Source organism: Macaca nemestrina, chromosome 1 (genome assembly GCF_043159975.1).
Source record: "Macaca nemestrina isolate mMacNem1 chromosome 1, mMacNem.hap1, whole genome shotgun sequence".
NCBI lineage: Eukaryota > Metazoa > Chordata > Mammalia > Primates > Cercopithecidae > Macaca > Macaca nemestrina.
Window position 1 is genome coordinate 205,815,905 of NC_092125.1, and position 16,995 is coordinate 205,832,899.

The window sequence follows — 16,995 nt, forward strand, 5'->3', positions numbered from 1 at the left end:
TCATTGCTATAGTTGAATGTTTTTTTTTTTAATTAGTTTAACAATAGTAAATAATTAAAGTAGGGAATGCTTTAGACAGCACAAGTCCATTTACACTGCCTGAGTATAGTTCAGACTTTCAGAGGGTGTTTGCAGAAACAGTTAATTTCAATGTTTTGCATTAGCTGTGGACAAAGCTTACAAGTTGCTACTGGATCAGGAGCAAAAGAAGAGGGCCCTGGATGTAATTCAGGCAGGAAAAGAATACGTGGAACACACTGTAAGTATTTATAGTGCTGCTGTGTTTACAGGAAGTATCAGCAAGCCTTGGGCACCTTGTAGGAGGGTACATATTAACATAGTAATGCCTACTGGCACAACTTGTGGATGCTTATGTGCTCTCCACCACTTTGCTGTGGTGGTCATGAATAGTGTGTGCCTGAAGCTGTAATTCACCCCTAAGAGAAGAACTCAGATGAGGAGTAGCTAGGACACTGCTCCTACCTGTTTCTCTGCCAGTCCTGTGTTGGGGAGAAAGGGTCGTTCTCTCCCTCTCATTGCATATTGCCACTTACTCCATTCTTAGAGTAGAAATATGGAGCAGCCTGTGACCCTTGACTCTTGATTTTTATTCTTGTCCCTGGTGAAGGGTTTGGAATAAGGCTTGTCTAAGGCTAGCAAGAGGATAGGGGTAAACTTTTTTTAAAATATGAGGAGGTTTATGCCCATCTTAATAACAGAGTTGGGAAGAACTCAATTGAAGGAAACTCAGTTGTAGCTGGTATTATTTTTGTTTGCTCTTGAGGGCCTACATAAATCTCCCATGTGATGGGAAATGTCAGTATGGCTTTCCTGAGGTAAGAAAGGTCTTTTAACTTTTTACTTGCTGGGGCAAGAATCTTGAGGCCATTTATAAGAGCTGTTTCAATTGTGATTGGATATGACTTTTCACATGAAGAGCTTTGAAATGTGAAACCGAACTTTATAACCATAGTAATGAATCCAGTTTAGGTGAGGAAAATGGATAAGAAGAGGAGACAAAGGGCCCATAACTACGTCCTGCCTGTCATGTGTTGGAAATGGCACTTGTAGGCCCTATCCTTGTAGAAATAGAAAAAGTGCCTGACAGTTTCTCCTTAAATCATTGTGGTAGTTACCCTTCCTATATCTTTTACCTGTAAGAATGTCATCCTTAGGCTTCCTGACCACAGGGTGGCAGTAGGGCCTTTCTGAGCTTAGAGGGCACTTGGCTTTTGCTGGTATAATAGACTGGTATAATAGTTCATGGAGTAGTGTCATTCTTGTATGAATGGGTATATTTAATTTTTTTTTTTTTTAATCTCAGTAGTGACCAAAGTGATAAAAGTATCAGTTAATATGATGTGTGGTTTAGGGAGGTTCCACGGTGAAAATGATCAAGAATGTAGTTATAGAAATACCAGAAAAACTACTTGGACATAATGCCACAAATTCTGTAGCTTCTTCTAAAACTTGACAAATATATTTTCTTTGCTCTAAACACATAACCACAAGCCAAGAAAGGTAAATTAGTAGTCTGTTTATTTCATCAAAAACGTTTTGGATCTGATGAGTTGGGGACAACCTCCCATTGGTCCCCTTTCATCTTTCGTTCTTCCTGGTAGATTGGATTTTAGATGAGATTAGAAAACGGACTTGTGGTTCCTAATTGTCCTTGATTCCATTGTTCTTTTGAGGAGGGAGGGGAGGGGCTCATTTTTTTTTTTAATGGAAACTTTTTGCTATACCTGTGCCTACAGAAAGTTACATATATTGTATGTGTACAGCTCAGTGGATATTCTCAAAGCACAGGTGCTCGTCTTTTGATGAAAAAAAATTCTTTTTAGGTGAAAGAGCGAAAAAAACAGTTAAAGAAGGAAGGAAAACCTACAATTGTAGAGGAGGATGATCCTGAACTGGTGAGTTAAATATGGGAAACGCCACTGTATCTTGTGTGACTGAGTCTACGAATTGGTGAGTTACAGAGACAGAAGCCAAAAGAATGATGACTATATGTTATTTCACATTTATTTATTTATTTATTTATTTATTTATTTATTTATTAATTATTTTTGAGACTGAGTTTCACTCTTGTTGCCAGGCTGGAGTGCAGTGGCGCAATCTCAGCTCACTGCAACCTCTGCCTCCCAGGTTCAAGCAATTCTCCTGTTTCAGCCTCTCAAGTACCTAGGATTATAGGTGCATGCCCCCACGCCCGGCTAATTTTTGTATTTTTAGTAGAGACGAGGTTTCATCATATTGGTCAGGCTGGTCTCAAACTCCTGACCTCAGGTTATCTGCCCGCCTCTGCCTCCCAAAGTGTTGGGATTACAGGCATGAGCCACCACGCCCGGCCTTATTGTTTTATTTTTTATTTTTTGAGATGAACTTTTACTCTTGTTGCCCAGGCTAGAGTGCAATGGTATGATCTTGGCTCACCGCAACCTCTGCCTCCTGGGTTCAAGTGATTCTGCCTCAACATCCCGAGTAATTGGGATTACAGGCATGCACCACCACGCCCAACCAATTTTGTATTTTTAGTAGAGACGGGGTTTCTCCATGTTGGTCTCAAACTCCTGACCTCAGGTGATCTGTCCGCCTTGGCCTCCCAAAGTGCTGGGATTACAAATGTGATCTACTGTCCCTAGCTGTCACATATTTTTAATTTTAATTTTAATTAATTAATTTTTTGAGAGGGAGTTACACTCTTGTTGCCCAGGCTGGAGTGCAATGGCGTGATCCCGACTTACCGCAACCTCCGTCTCCTGGGTTCAAGCGATTCTCCTGCCTCAGCCTCCCAAGTAGCTGGGATTACTGGCATGCACCACCATGCCCGGCTAATTTTTAGTAGATACGGGGTTTCTCCATGTTTTTCAGGCTGGTCTCGAACTCCCGACCTCAGATGATCTGCCTGCCTCGGCTTCCCAAAGTGCTGGGATTACAGGCTACAGGCATGAACCACTGCGCCCAGCCTCCGGCTAATTTTTTTATATTTTTAGTAGAGACGGGGTTTCATCATGTTGGCCAGGCTGGTCTTGAACTTCTTACCTTGGGTGATCCACCTGCCTCGGCCTCCCAAAGTGCTGATATTACAGGTGTGAGCCACCGTGCCTGGCCTCATTTTTATTTTTATTTTATTTATTTATTTTTTTTGAGACGGAGTCTCGCTCTGTTGCGCAGTCTGGAGTGCAGTGGCTGGATCTCAGCTCACTGCAAGCTCCGCCTCCCGGGTTTACGCCATTCTCCTGCCTCAGCCTCCCAAGTAGCTGGGACTACAGGTGCCCGCCACCTCGCCCGGCTAGTTTTTTGTATTTTTTAGTAGAGACGGGGTTTCACTGTGTTAGCCAGGATGGTCTCGATTTCCTGACCTCGTGATCCGCCCATCTCGGCCTCCCAAAGTGCTGGGATTACAGGCTTGAGCCACCGCGCCCGGCCTCATTTTTATTTTTTTAAAAAACATTTTATTTGGCTGGGTGCAGTGGCTCACGCCTGTGAGCCCAGCACTTTGGGAGGCTGAGGCGGGCGGATCACGAGGTCAGGAGATCGAGACCATCCTGGCCAACATGATGAAACCCCGTCTCTACTAAAAATACAGAAATTAGCTGGGCATGGTGGCGCATGCCTGTAATCCCAGCTACTTGGGAGGCTGAGGCAGGAGAATCGCTTGAACCCGGGAGGCAGAGGTTGCAGTGGGCCAAGATCGCGCCACTGCACCCCAGCCTGGCAACATAACAAGACTCCGTCTCAAAACAATAACAACAACGACAAACATTTTATTTGAACTTAAAATGTATAAATATATATTTATTTATGTATTTGAGACAGGGTCTTACTCTGTTGCCCAGGCTAGAGAGCAGTGGTGCGATCTCAGCTCACTGCAACCTCTGCCTCCCAGGTTCAAGTGATTCTCCTGCCTTAGCCTCCTGAGTAGCTGGGATTACAGATGCGCACCATCAAGCCTGGCTAATTATTGTATGTTTAATAGAGACGGGATGTCACCATGTTGCTCAGGCTGATCTCAAACTCCTCACCTCAAGTAATCTGCCCGCCTTGGCCTCCCAAACTGCTGGGATTACAGGTGTGGGCCACCGCACCTGGCCCAACTTTCTTCAGTTGTTTTTTTTTCCTGATTATAAAAGAACACATGCTAATGATAGAAAATTTGGAAAAAGCAGAGAAATATAAAAAATATAAAATCACCAGTGTCTGTCTATCCAGTGTTTGGAGCTTTTAAAGATATTGAGCTATTCATTACAGACTCCTTTATATCTTTGATGTTTGTCTTTATTAGGGACTGGAGTTTGAAGCATTTCTTTTAGTGAGCAGTGTCTAGTAGGTAACAGGATAAAAGAAAAGTCACAGAAATTTAGGGACTTCTTTATTTTCCTTTCTCTCCATATGTCACTCTTTGCTCCAGTGTCTGATTTTAGAATTTAGGCACTATTCAATCTGCATGACAGATTACTTTTGTACTTACATGTCTATTTAAGATACATTATATCTGGAGAAAAATATTTAAAGGTAGAATAACATAAGCTCTGTTCTTAAGAACTCTTGAAAATAAAGGATTAAAAACTGGTAGGGAGGGGATTGTAATTTCATTAACTTGGTGTGACATTTACCTTCATTTATTTTTTGGTAATTTTTTTTAGAGCTAGGGTCTCCCTTTGTCACCCCAGCTGGAGTATAGTGGCGTGATCTTAACTCACTGCAGCCTCGACCTCCTGGGCACAAGTGATCCTCCCACCTTAGTGGATATTATACATTCTAATAATAACCTCTGGTGGCACATACCTATAATCCGAGTGCTTTGGGGGCTGAAGTGGGAGGATCTTTTCAGCCTAGGAGTTTGAGGCTGTAGTGAGCTATGATCACACCACTGCACTCTAGCCTGGGTGACAGATTGAGACAAAAACAATAATAATAAATAATAATAGCTTCTGTTCCTATCTTTGTAAGACTACCATGTAATATACTTTTTTTTTTTTTTTTAAAGAGATAGAGTCTTGCTCTGTTGTCCAGGCTGGAGTGCAGTGGCATAGTAATGGCTCACTACAGCCTTGACCTCCTGAGCTCAAGCAGTCCTCCCACCTCAGCCTCCTGAGTAGCTGGGACTACAAGTGTGTGTAGCCATACCTGGTTAATGTTTTATTTTTAATATTTTTTGTAGAGATGGGATCTCACTGTGTTGCTCAGGGTGGTCTCAGACTCGAGGACTTAAGTGATCCTCCTGCCTCCCCCTGTTGAAATGCTGGATCTACAAATGTGCACCACCATGCCCTGCTAATTTTTGTTTGATTTTGAGATGGGAGTTTCGCTCTTGTTGCCCAGGCTGGAGTGCAATGGCATGATCGTGGCTCGCTGCAACCTTCGCCTCCTAGGTTCAAGTGATTCTCCTGCCTAAGTCTCCCGAGTAGTTGGGATTACAGGCACACACCACCATGCCTGGCTAATTGTTATATTTTTAGTAGAGACGGAGTTTCTCCATGTTCAGGCCAGGCTGGTCTTGAACTCTTGACCTCAGGTGATCTGCCCTCCTTGGCCTCCCAGAGTACTGGGATTACAGGTGTGAGCCACCACTCCTGGCCTGCGCACTAGTTTAAATAAATTTTTTTTTTGTAGCGATAGAGTTTCACTATGTTGCCCAGGCTAGTCAATCTGTTAGCCTCAAGCGATTGTCCTTCCTTGGCCTCCCAAAGTGTTGGAATTACGGGTGTGAGCCACTGTGCCCAACCTGTGCCAGGTTTTAATCTGCTTTATCTTGGGCTCCAAGTGAAAGTACATGGTTCAAATTGCTGGTAAAAATATTTACTCTGATTTTCTTTTGTTCTTGATTTTCTCGTAGTTCAAACAAGCTGTATATAAACAGACAATGAAACTCTTTGCTGAGCTGGAAATTAAAAGGAAAGAGAGAGAAGCCAAAGAGATGCATGAAAGGTACATATCAGTATATTCATTTTAAACCATATTTAAATCCCTAGATTAACTAACATTGGTCTTTGGTGATTTTTCTAATGAAGGAATTATGTGGCATATCATTTAAGAGACTATAAAAATAGTTACCAAAAAACAATCAAGCTTTTGTTATTTTTTTTGTTTTTTGTTTTTTGTTTTGAGTTGGAGTCTCGCGCTGTCACCCAGGCTGGAGTGCAGTGGCGCGATCTCAGCTCACTGCAAGCTCCACCTCCCGGGTTCACGCCATTCTCCTGCCTCAGCCTCCAGAGTAGCAGTCCCTACAGTAGCAAGGACTAGTTTTTTTGTATTTTTTTAGTAGAGACAGAGTTTCACCGGGTTAGCCAGGATGGTCTCGATCTCCTGACCTCGTGATCCGCCCGTCTCAGCCTCCCAGAGTGCTGGGATTACAGGCTTGAGCCACCGTGCCTGGCCACAATCAAGCTTTTGAATCACCAGGGTAGTAAGTTTTTTTTCCTTTGACTTTTGGGAATTACTGAATAGCTCTGTCCTTAGGGAGTGTATTTTTTATTTATTTTTTTGATACAGTCTTGCTCTGTTGCCAGGCTGGAATGCAGTGGGGCAGTCTTGGCTCACTGCAATCTCCACCTCCTAGGTTCTAGCAGTTCCCCTGCCTCAGCCTCCCAAGTAGCTGGGACTACAGGTGTATGCCACCATGCCCGGCTAATTTTTTGTATTTTAGTAGAGATGGGGTTTCACCATGTTGGCCAGGATGGTCTCATCTCCTGACCTTGTGATCCACCTGCCTTGGCCTCCTAAAGTGCTAGGGTTACAGGCGTGAGCCACCGCACACTCTCAGGGAGATTATTTATAATCAAGAGCCTTACGTGTGTTCTTCCTGACGTCCTGGAGTGAAATAAGCAGCTGTTAAGGCCACTGTTACTGAGGCCAGAACCTTTTGTGGGACTAGTGGCTGCAGCTTTGGTGAGTGTATAGTACTGTACAGTGTCATCGGTAACAAAGTGTTTAATGTTCTAAAATATGATTTCTCTTGAACATCAGAAATGTTAGAGTTTTGCTCTTGTTGCCCAAGCTGGAGTGCAGTGGTGCAATCTCAGCTCACTGCAACCTTCACCTCCTGGGTTCAGGTGATTCTCCTGCCTGAATTCTCCTGCCCAGCTAATTTTTACATTTTTAATAGAGACGGGGTTTCACCATGTTCATCAGGCTGGTCTCGAACTCCTGACCTCACGTGATCCACCCACCCCAGCCTCTCAAAGTGCTGGGCTTACAGGTGTGAGCCACTATGTCCGGCCGTGTTTTGTTTCTCTATGTATTTTATATTGTTGTTTGGTATGTACCAATAACTAAAATTTGCTAGTTGAGGTTGTGTGAAATGTCTTAGTTTTGGGATAGGGTTTTGTCCAGAGATCTTAAGAACTTTGGGTTTATTTATTTTTTTATTTTATTTATTTATTTTTGAGACGGAGTCTCGCTCTGTCACCCAGGCTGGAGTGCAGTGGCCGGATCTCAGCTCACTGCAAGCTCCGCCTCCCGGGTTCACGCCATTCTCCTGCCTCAGCCTCCAGTAGCTCGGACTACAGGCGCCCGCCACCTCGCCCGGCTAGTTTTTTTGTATTTTTTTAGTAGAGACGGGGTTTCACCGTATTAGCCAGGATAGTCTCGATCTCCTGACCTCGCGATCTGCCCGTCTCGGCCTCCCAAAGTGCTGGGATTACAGGCTTGAGCCACCGCGCCCGGCCAGAACTTTGGGTTTATAATGGTCATTCTGCTGAAGTAAGGTGGCCTGTGTTCTCGACATAGCTTTGTCACTGAAACAGCCCAAAACCTCACATTGCTCTTGGCTGGGCTTTGGTTACTTTATCTGTGTAACAGAGATATTTATGTCTTTCCCCACAGCCATGCCCACAGTCTGATCTGCGTGTTTTAGAATGAGACATTCATGAAAATACTTTGAGCCCTTTCCAGACAGCCATCTTTGTAGACTTCTAGGGGAACTTATTTACTATATATGCTTGCTTCTGTGGGGAGATGCCATCTTGTATGGTTAATTCAGTCTATAAGTATCATATAAATAATATGATCTGGTTTTCCTCCTAGGAAACGACAAAGGGAAGAAGAGATTGAAGCTCAAGAAAAAGCCAAACGGGAAAGAGAGTGGCAGAAAAACTTTGAGGTAAATTTCTAAGGTGGCCAGGGATTCTAATTCCAGAATAAGGCAACTTGGTTCCTGCGGCACTCCCAGGACTGAGTTGGGTAGTCAGAGGGAAGTGGGATATGTGGGGAAGAGTGGGAGCTGTGAAGAATGAGATTGGTCTTGGCTCAGCCTCCTGTAAACTCTGTAGCCTTGGCAAGGGCAATGAGGATCCCGGAATGGCTTTTTAAAAAATTATTACTATATTTTTTTTTTTTTGAGACAAGAGTTCTCGCTCTGTTGCCCAGGCTGGAGTACAGTGGCGCTATCTCGGCTCACTGCAATCTCTGCCTCCCGGGTTCACGCCATTCTCCTGCCTCAACCTCCCGAGTAGCTGGGACTACAGGCGCCTGCCACCACGCCTGGCTAATTTTTTTGTTTTTTTAGTAGAGACGGGGTTTCACCACGTTAGCCAGGATGGTCTCGATCTCCTGACTTCGTGATCTGCCCGCCTCTGCCTCCCAAAGTGCTGGGATTACAGGCGTGAGCCACCGCGCCCAGCCTAAAAAATTATTTTTTAAAATTATTGTTTTTTTTTTTTTTTTTTTTTTGAGACGGAGTCTTGCTCTGTGCCCCAGGCTGGAGTGCAGTAGCGCGATCTCGGCTCACTGCAAGCTCCGCCTCCCGGGTTCACGCCATTCTCCTGCCTCAGCCTCCCGAGTAGCTGGGACTACAGGCGCCTGCCACCTCGCCCGGCTAATTTTCTTGTATTTTTAGTAGAGACGGGGTTTCACCATGTTAGCCAGGATGGTCTCGATCTCCTGACCTCGTGATCCGCCCATCTCGGCCTCCCAAAGTGCTGGGATTACAGGCTTGAGCCACCGCGCCCGGCCAATTATTGTTTAATTTTTTTTTTTTTTTTTTTTTGAGACGGAGTCTTGCTCTGTCACCCAGGCTGGAGTGCAGTGGCCGGATCTCAGCTCACTGCAAGCTCCGCCTCCCGGGTTTATGCCATTCTCCCGCCTCAGCCTCCCGAGTAGCTGGGACTACAGGCGCCCGCCACCGCGCCCGGCTAGTTTTTTGTATTTTTAGTAGAGACGGGGTTTCACCGTGTTAGCCAGGATGGTCTCGATCTCCTGACCTCGTGATCTGCCCGCCTCGGCCTCCCAAAGTGCTGGGATTACAGGCTTGAGCCACCGCACCCGGCCTGTTTAATTTATTTTTACAGCACACTAACAGTTTGACCCTGAATGGTTTTTTAGATTGTAGTAGGCACAGCTGCCCAGTGGGCTCAAGAAAAATGGATTGCACTTTTAATTTAGGGGGTAAACATAGAGTATTGCCCTGCTTGGAGATCTGTTAGTAGACGCTGAAGTTCTTGTGGCCCCAGTGTCGTGCCTACAGAGAGAGTTAGAACTTTTGAACTTGACTCTTCTTTGACACCCTGGTTATATCCTTCAGGTGGCTGGCCAGAAGGATTGTGGCAACATTTGGTCTTTTCTTCTATAGGATTTAGGACTCATGGTTAGGGGCTGGCTAATCAGAGTTGATGACTTTGTTTCTGTTCCACTTTATGTATGGAAAGAGAAAAAATGGTAATGAGGTAGAGGTCCTAGTGGCCATCCCTACACAACTGGCTAGGCATTGTACTGGCTTTGGAGCAGCCATCCAAGTTTTGGGGGGCAGCAGAAAGATGTAGTGGAAAGAGTAGCTGTACTGCTAGCTAGCTCTATGGCTTTGAGAAAATCATTTAACCTTTTTGAGCCTCAGTGTTATTTGTGAAGCACTGGTAGCAGTATACACCATAGTCGGGTTTGGGGAAGATTAGAAATACCATATGCTGTCCAGGCACGGTGGCTTACGCCTGAAATCCCAGCACTTTGGTAGGCCGAGGCGGGTGGATCACGAGGTCAGGAGATCGAAACCATCCTGGCTAACGTGGTGAAACCCTGTCTCTACTAAAAATACAAAAAATTAGCCAGGCCTTGTGGCGGGCGCCTGTAGCTCCAGCTACTCGGGAGGCTGAGGCAGGAGAATGGGATGAAGCCGGGAGGTGGAGGTTGCAGTGAGCTGAGATCACGCCACTGCACTCCAGCCTGGGCGACAGAGCAAGACTTCATCTTACCATCTCACAAAAAAAAAACAAAAAGGCCGGGCGCGGTGGCTCAAGCCTGTAATCCCAGCACTTTGGGAGGCCGAGACGGGCGGATCACGAGGTCAGGAGATCGAGACCATCCTGGCTAACACGGTGAAACCCCGTCTCTACTAAAAATACAAGAAAATTAGCCGGGCGAGGTGGCGGGCGCCTGTAGTCCCAGCTACTCGGGAGGCTGAGGCAGGAGAATAGGATGAAGCCGGGAGGTGGAGGTTGCAGTGAGCTGAGATCACGCCACTGCACTCCAGCCTGGGCGACAGAGCAAGACTTCATCTTACCATCTCACAAAAAAAAAACCAAAAAGGCCGGGCGCGGTGGCTCAAGCCTGTAATCCCAGCACTTTGGGAGGCCGAGACGGGCGGATCACGAGGTCAGGAGATCGAGACCATCCTGGCTAACACGGTGAAACCCCGTCTCTACTAAAAATACAAGAAAATTAGCCGGGCGAGGTGGCGGGCGCCTGTAGTCCCAGCTACTCGGGAGGCTGAGGCAGGAGAATGGCGTGAACCCGGGAGGCGGAGCTTGCAGTGAGCCGAGATCGCGCCACTGCACTCCAGCCTGGGGCACAGAGCAAGACTCCGTCTCAAAAAAAAACAAACAAAAAAGGCCGGGCGCGGTGGCTCAAGCCTGTTATCCCAGCACTTTGGGAGGCCGAGGCGGGCGGATCACAAGGTCAGGAGATCGAGAACACAGTGAAACCCCGTCTCTACTAAAAATAAAATACAAAAAATTAGCCGGGCGCAGTGGCGGGCGCCTGTAGTCCCAGCTACTCAGGAGGCTGAGGCAGGAGAATGGCGGGAACCCGGGAGGCGGAGCTTGCAGTGAGCCGAGATCGCGCCACTGCACTCCAGCCTGGGCAACAGCGTGAGACTCCGTCTCAAAAAAAAAAAAAACAAACAAAAAAAAAAACAAAAAAAAAAAAACAAAAAAAGAAATACTATATGCTAAACGTCTATCCTTGAGGTCCCAAGAAATAGGGCCTCGGTGTTGTGATGATTATTACTCATTTTGTCCTCCTCTTCCAACCTGCAGCTCATCCTGCTTTCTAGGGGTGCTGTGACACTTTCTCAGGCCCATGGGAGTAGGAAGAAAGCTCTGTTCTACTCTTTTTTTTTTTTTTTTTTGAGACGGAGTTTCGTTCTTGTTGCTCAGGCTGAAGTGCAATGGTGTGATCTCGGCTCACTGCAACCTCCGCCTCCTGGATTCAAGTGATTCTCCTGCCTCAGCCTCCCAAGTAACTGGGATTACAGGCATGCGCCACTGTGCCTGGCTAAGTTTTTATATTTTTAGTAGAGATGGGGTTTCTCCATGTTGGTCAGGCTGGTCTCGAACTCCCAACCTCAGGTGATCCACCTGCCGTGTAAGCCACCATGCCCAGCCTATGCTACTCTTTTTTCTTTTTTTCTTTCTTTTTTTTTGATATGAAGTCTCGCTCTTGTTGTCCAGGCTGGAGTGCAGTGGCCTGGTCTTGGCCCACTGCAACCTCTGCCTCCCAGGTTCAAGCGATTCTCCTGCCTCAGCCTCCTGAGTAGCTGGGATTGCAGGCACCTGCCACCATGCCTGGCTAATTTTTGTATTTTTATTAGAGACAGGGTTTCACCATGTTGGCCAGGCTGGTCTTGAACTCCTGACCTCAGGTGATCTGCCCGCCTCGGCCTCCCAAAGTGCTGGGATTATAGGTATGAGCCACTGCGCCTGGCCAGCTCTATTCTACTCTTGGATTATTCCAGGGGACTGAACTGAGCTGGGCTACAGGAGGGTGGATGGATGGCAGAGCAGGTTTAGGCCTTTCCACTCGTTAAGTGGTCTCCTCACCTCAAACTTCTTTTGTACTTAGGAAAGTCGAGATGGTCGTGTGGACAGCTGGCGAAACTTCCAAGCCAATACAAAGGGGAAGAAAGAGAAGAAAAATCGGACCTTCCTGAGACCACCAAAAGTAAAAATGGAGCAGCGTGAGTGACCACCCAGGTCACAGGCACAGAACCTTCCCCCTGCTATCTCCCTTCCTGCTTCGAAGGACTCATTCTTTCTTCCCACTTCCACCCCAACATAGAGTAGAATTTGCTTTTTAGTCCATTTTGTTTTCAATACAATTTAATATTGATCAGAGTAATTCTTTTGTACATTGAAATGAGGGGCTTGGTTTAAAAAAAGACCTTCCCCTCTCCCTGCCCCTAGAACAACCAGGATTGGAAGGTGCCACCATTGGTGCTGCCTTCTCTTCCCACAGCCTGTAACTCAGTGTTTTGTACTTCACTGAATTGTGATGGTTAGAAACTTCGTGGATAGTTTGTGGAAATCATCCGATTAAACATATTGCTTAAAATGGTGTTGCTGTGACTTCAGAGACAAGCCTGGAAGGGGCACCTTAGGAAGCCCCTTCGCTTCAGTTGCTCGCTTCTGGGTGTGCTCCCTTCGAAGGCCCAGATGAGACAGGGAACACTTGTGGGCACACAGAGTGGCATCTGATGCCCTGATGCCCTGTGGTGTTTGGCATGTGCCCCCGTCTACTGACCAATCAGCGTGGCATGAGGTCCACGCCACCCAAACCTTTCACTTTCCAAAGAGCTAGCCGTCCTCCACCCAGTACCATGTCCTAGCCTGTCTGCATTTGTTAGTGGTAATATTCTTTATGTATAATAAATTTTTATACCCAAGCCATTGATGTACTCTTCCTTGTACTCTCCCTTGTGGGTCCCTTATCTGGCTTGGCCCAACCCCAAAATGCTTTGGGGTTGGACAGACCTGGCTGAACCTTAGTTTCTTCATCTACAAAATGGGAATATAAATTACTGTGGCAGCTTTTAGGGAGGATTTGCCATGGCATATACAAGGTAGCTACCACAGTGCTCCTTGGGTATTGCCCATATACTATTATTTCTGTGTAAAATGAAGATACTGATTGTTTTGAGGATTAAATGAAGTAATATATGAAAGCGTCCAGCTCATAGTCTATGCCCAGACGTCCTGCTTGCTTTCAGGGACGGAATCAGCCCTTGGGAGGGGCCTAAAGTGAGAAGTGGAAAGGTGACACTTGAAATGTGAAGATAAAGGAAACTAGGTGACTCAAAACTAGACTTTGCTTTTTGCAATGTCTTGTAGATGAGTCAACAGGCACCATGACTACGAAAGGCACCGTGTCTTTTAGTATCATGAGAAGTGCAACTTTCCTTTCTCTGTGGGAGAGGACAGAGGCTTGGGTGTCTTACTGTCCTTCCAAGTACGGCTGAGCACGTCCAAACCACACATGAAGTAGAGCACAGAGGTGGGTGGGTGGGTGGGTGGGTAGGTGTGCCTCTGGCTAAACTGGACCAAGGCAGAGGAAGGAAATGTTTAGTTGCCCTGCAAAAGTGATACATGCCGTGAGGTAATGCAGGCTGTCCTGCCAAGGGGGGCAGTGATTATCTTTTCTAGCCAGGCAAAGCAAAGCGACCCCCATTTCAGTCCAGGATGTGGGTGCACACACCCCTTCCTTAGAGATTAAGTGGTGGTTGTTCAGTTCAGCCATCTACAAACTTACCTTTACCCTCAAGGAGGCTGTGCCAGCAATTAGCTATGGGTATTAGTTCTCACACTGCTATGAAGAACTACCTGAGACTGGGTAGTTTATAAAGAAAAGAGGTTTAATTGACTCATGGTTTTGCAGGCTGTACAGGAAGCATGGCTGGGGAGGCCTCAGGAAACTTAGAGTTGTGGCAGAAGGTGAAGAGGAAGGAGGCACATCTTACCGGGCCAGAGCAGGAGGAAGAGGGCACAGGGAGAGGTGCTATACACTTTTAAACAACCAGATCTCACTATCACGAGATACTGATAGACAAGGAGGACTCACTATCCCAAGAACAGCAAAGGGGGCGGCCCTTATGATCCAATCACCTCTTATCAGGTCCCTCCTCCAACATGGGGGATTACAACTAGGCATGAGATTGGGGCGGGGACACAAATCCAAATCATGTCAGGTGTGTTTATTCATTGAACAAATGTGCTGGTTTAGAAATAAAATGGTGAAGGCCGGGTGCGGTGGCTCAAGCCTGTAATCCCAGCACTTTGGGAGGCCGAGGTGGGCAGATCACGAGGTCAGGAGATCGAGACCATCCTGGCTAACATGGTGAAACCCCGTCTCTACTAAAAAATACAAAAAACTAGCTGGGCGAGGTGGCGGGCGCCTGTAGTCCCAGCTACTCGGGAGGCTGAGGCAGGAGAATGGCGTAAACCCGGGAGGCGGAGCTTGCAGTGAGCTGAGATCCGGCCACTGCACTCCAGCCTGGGCTACAGAGCGAGACTCCATCTCAAAAAAAAAAAAAAAAAAAAAAAAGAAATAAAATGGTGAACACCGCAGGACCCCTGTTGCCTGCCTCACAGCTGGGGCACACGGGCAAGGAGACTGTGTCCACTGCTCTGAGAAGGAGGCCCTTGATCTCATTTTTAGCAGCCAGGGAATGTTTCCTGGAGAAAGTGGCCCTTTTAAAAGCTGGAACCCAGGGGCTGATGCATCAGTTAGGAATGTTTTGACTGTGAGAAACAACTGGCAAAAAGAGGAATATTTTACTTCCATAAGTGGAGACGGGGTTTCAGGGATTGTTCATGGTGGAATCATTCATTCAGTAATACCTCCAAGGAAACAGGCTCTTGCTATGCTTCTCCGTCCTCTCTGGAGTGTTTGGCATCTCACAGTTGCAAGAAGGTTCTAGCACCACATCTTATAACAACTACCAAACAGAAATAAATCATCCAGGAAGCAAAATTTTTCCCAGATGTCACTGGTTAGAAAATGGGTCACATGGACACCCCTTGGTAAGTTTGGCTGGGAGAGCTGTGAAGAACAGACGGGCAATACACCAAGCCTTCCTCCTTGGGACTGGGCACGTGTTTCCAATAAGAGTTGGTAAAGATGAAAGAATTCCTGCTGGAAAGGCCGGGCGCAGTGGTTCATGCCTGTAATCCCAGCACTTTGGTAGGCCGAGGCGGGTAGATCACAAGGTCAGGAGATAAGACATCCTGGCTAACACGGTGAAACCCTGTATCTACTAAAAATACAAAAAATTAGCCGGACGTGGTAGCAGGCGCCTGTAGTCCCAGCTACTCGGTAGGCTGAGGCAGGAGAATGGCGTGAACCCGGGAGGCGGAGCTTGCAGTGAGCCAAGATCGCACCACTGCGCTCCATCCTGGGTGACAGAGTGAAATTCCACCTCGAAAAAAAAAAAGAATGCCTGCTGGAAACAATGAACAGTGTCTGGCACAGAAGGGGTGGGACTTGAGGGAAAGGTGTTTCAGTCAGAGGGAATGGCGTGTGCAAAGGCCCAGAGGGTAAGAGAATAACCCATTCATGGGACTGAACAACATTTGTTATGCCTGGAGCACAGACGTGAGGTGAGATGAGACCAGGGAGATCATAATGGCATATTGAGGAATTTGGGTTTCGGTCAGTACATCCTATTTTCCTAGATGGACCAAAGTTTTCCTACTTCCTTTCTGGCGCATTTTAGTGACAGACCCACTGGACAGATCAGCAATGGTCCCAGCCCATTCTCATAACCCTGCTTGGAGCAATCTCTGTGATGACCTGGCTGGGGAGAGGGGTGTGTGCTGGGCATTGACTTGAGGCAGTACAGTCAAGACTGGCCTCCAAGGCAGGGCTGTGGCTATGGCAGTGCCATCCTCTCCCACCCCTTCATCCACAAATAGGTTAAGGGGCACTCTCTAGGTAGGGAAGGCTTGCTGGAGGAGTGCCAGGGCCCAGAGAAAAATGAAAAGCTGGATGAGCCACTTTTCTTGTTTTCTGTAAATAATGGAGCAGATAGGCTCCCCAGCTGTGGAGTTGGCTGGCAAGAGGACCTTTGTGGACAGAGGTGAGGTGGAAGGAGCCAGCCAGGTATGGTTAGAAACCCAGCATGTGGGCCGGTAACATCAACTCTGAGCCTCAGCATCCTAGTATGTAAAGTGGGAATTGCACCTTTAAAATGAAGTGTAGGCCGGGCACGGTAGTTCACTCCTGTAACCCAGGCACTTTGAGAGGCTGAGGCAGGCGGATCACTAGAGGTCAGGATTTTGAGACCACCCTGGCCAACATAGTGAAACCTCATCTCTACTAAAAATATAAAAATTAGCTGGGCATGGTGGCACAGGTGTGGTGGCACGTGCCTGTGTCCCGGCTACTTGGAAAACTGAGGCAGGAGAATCACTTTAACCCGGGAGGTGGAGGTTGCAGTGAGCCAAGATCTTGTGCCACTGCACTCCAGCCTGGGCGACAGAGAGAGACTCTGTCTCAAAAAAAAAAAAAAAAAAAAAAAAAAAAGAATTGTAACCACTGAAAGATAGCATCAGCTGTTGCCTTTGGCATTCCAGTCACCTGAACCCCCACACCCTATGGCTGTGGCTTCTCAGCTGCTTCCTAGAGCAGCCACAGCCAGCTTCACTTTCTGGCCCCTCCCGCTTCCCTGGGGCCCCAGTGGCAGTAGGAGGAAGTGTGTGGGACGTTGTGGATGGGTCTGGGCCTGCTCTGAGGGTGGAACCTCAAGGAAACAGGATTTGCCCCTCTCCATTTCCTTCCCCCTCTCCCCAACCTCAACCTAGCACATCTGGATCATCTCCCCCTTGCTGGAGGTTATCAGTGCTTCTCACATTAGAACTGGCGGCTCAGAGCTCGACAAGGGCACTGTGAAATGAGTGTAAAAGGGACGTGAAGTCACCCACCTCCTTGAGTTTTCTGCTCTGCCACTCATTAGCCTTGTGTCTCTGGCAAGTCATTTCCCCTCTCTGGACTTTAGCTGCCTCGTCT

General features: G+C 47.0%; 1 protein-coding gene across 1 annotated transcript in view; it reads left to right on the forward strand.

Moving 5' to 3' along the window:
• LOC105494559 (DnaJ heat shock protein family (Hsp40) member C8) overlaps nucleotides 1–12,877 on the forward strand; it is a 33,171-nt gene extending 20,294 nt beyond the window's left edge. Inside the window, exons 5-9 of the mRNA XM_071097734.1 lie at nucleotides 165–259; nucleotides 1,845–1,916; nucleotides 5,843–5,934; nucleotides 8,032–8,107; nucleotides 12,058–12,877. Coding sequence (XP_070953835.1) covers nucleotides 165–259; nucleotides 1,845–1,916; nucleotides 5,843–5,934; nucleotides 8,032–8,107; nucleotides 12,058–12,180 — 458 coding nt within the window. The 3' untranslated portion in view covers nucleotides 12,181–12,877. The remainder of the gene's footprint in view (nucleotides 1–164; nucleotides 260–1,844; nucleotides 1,917–5,842; nucleotides 5,935–8,031; nucleotides 8,108–12,057) is intronic.
• The last annotated feature ends 4,118 nt before the right edge of the window (nucleotides 12,878–16,995 follow it).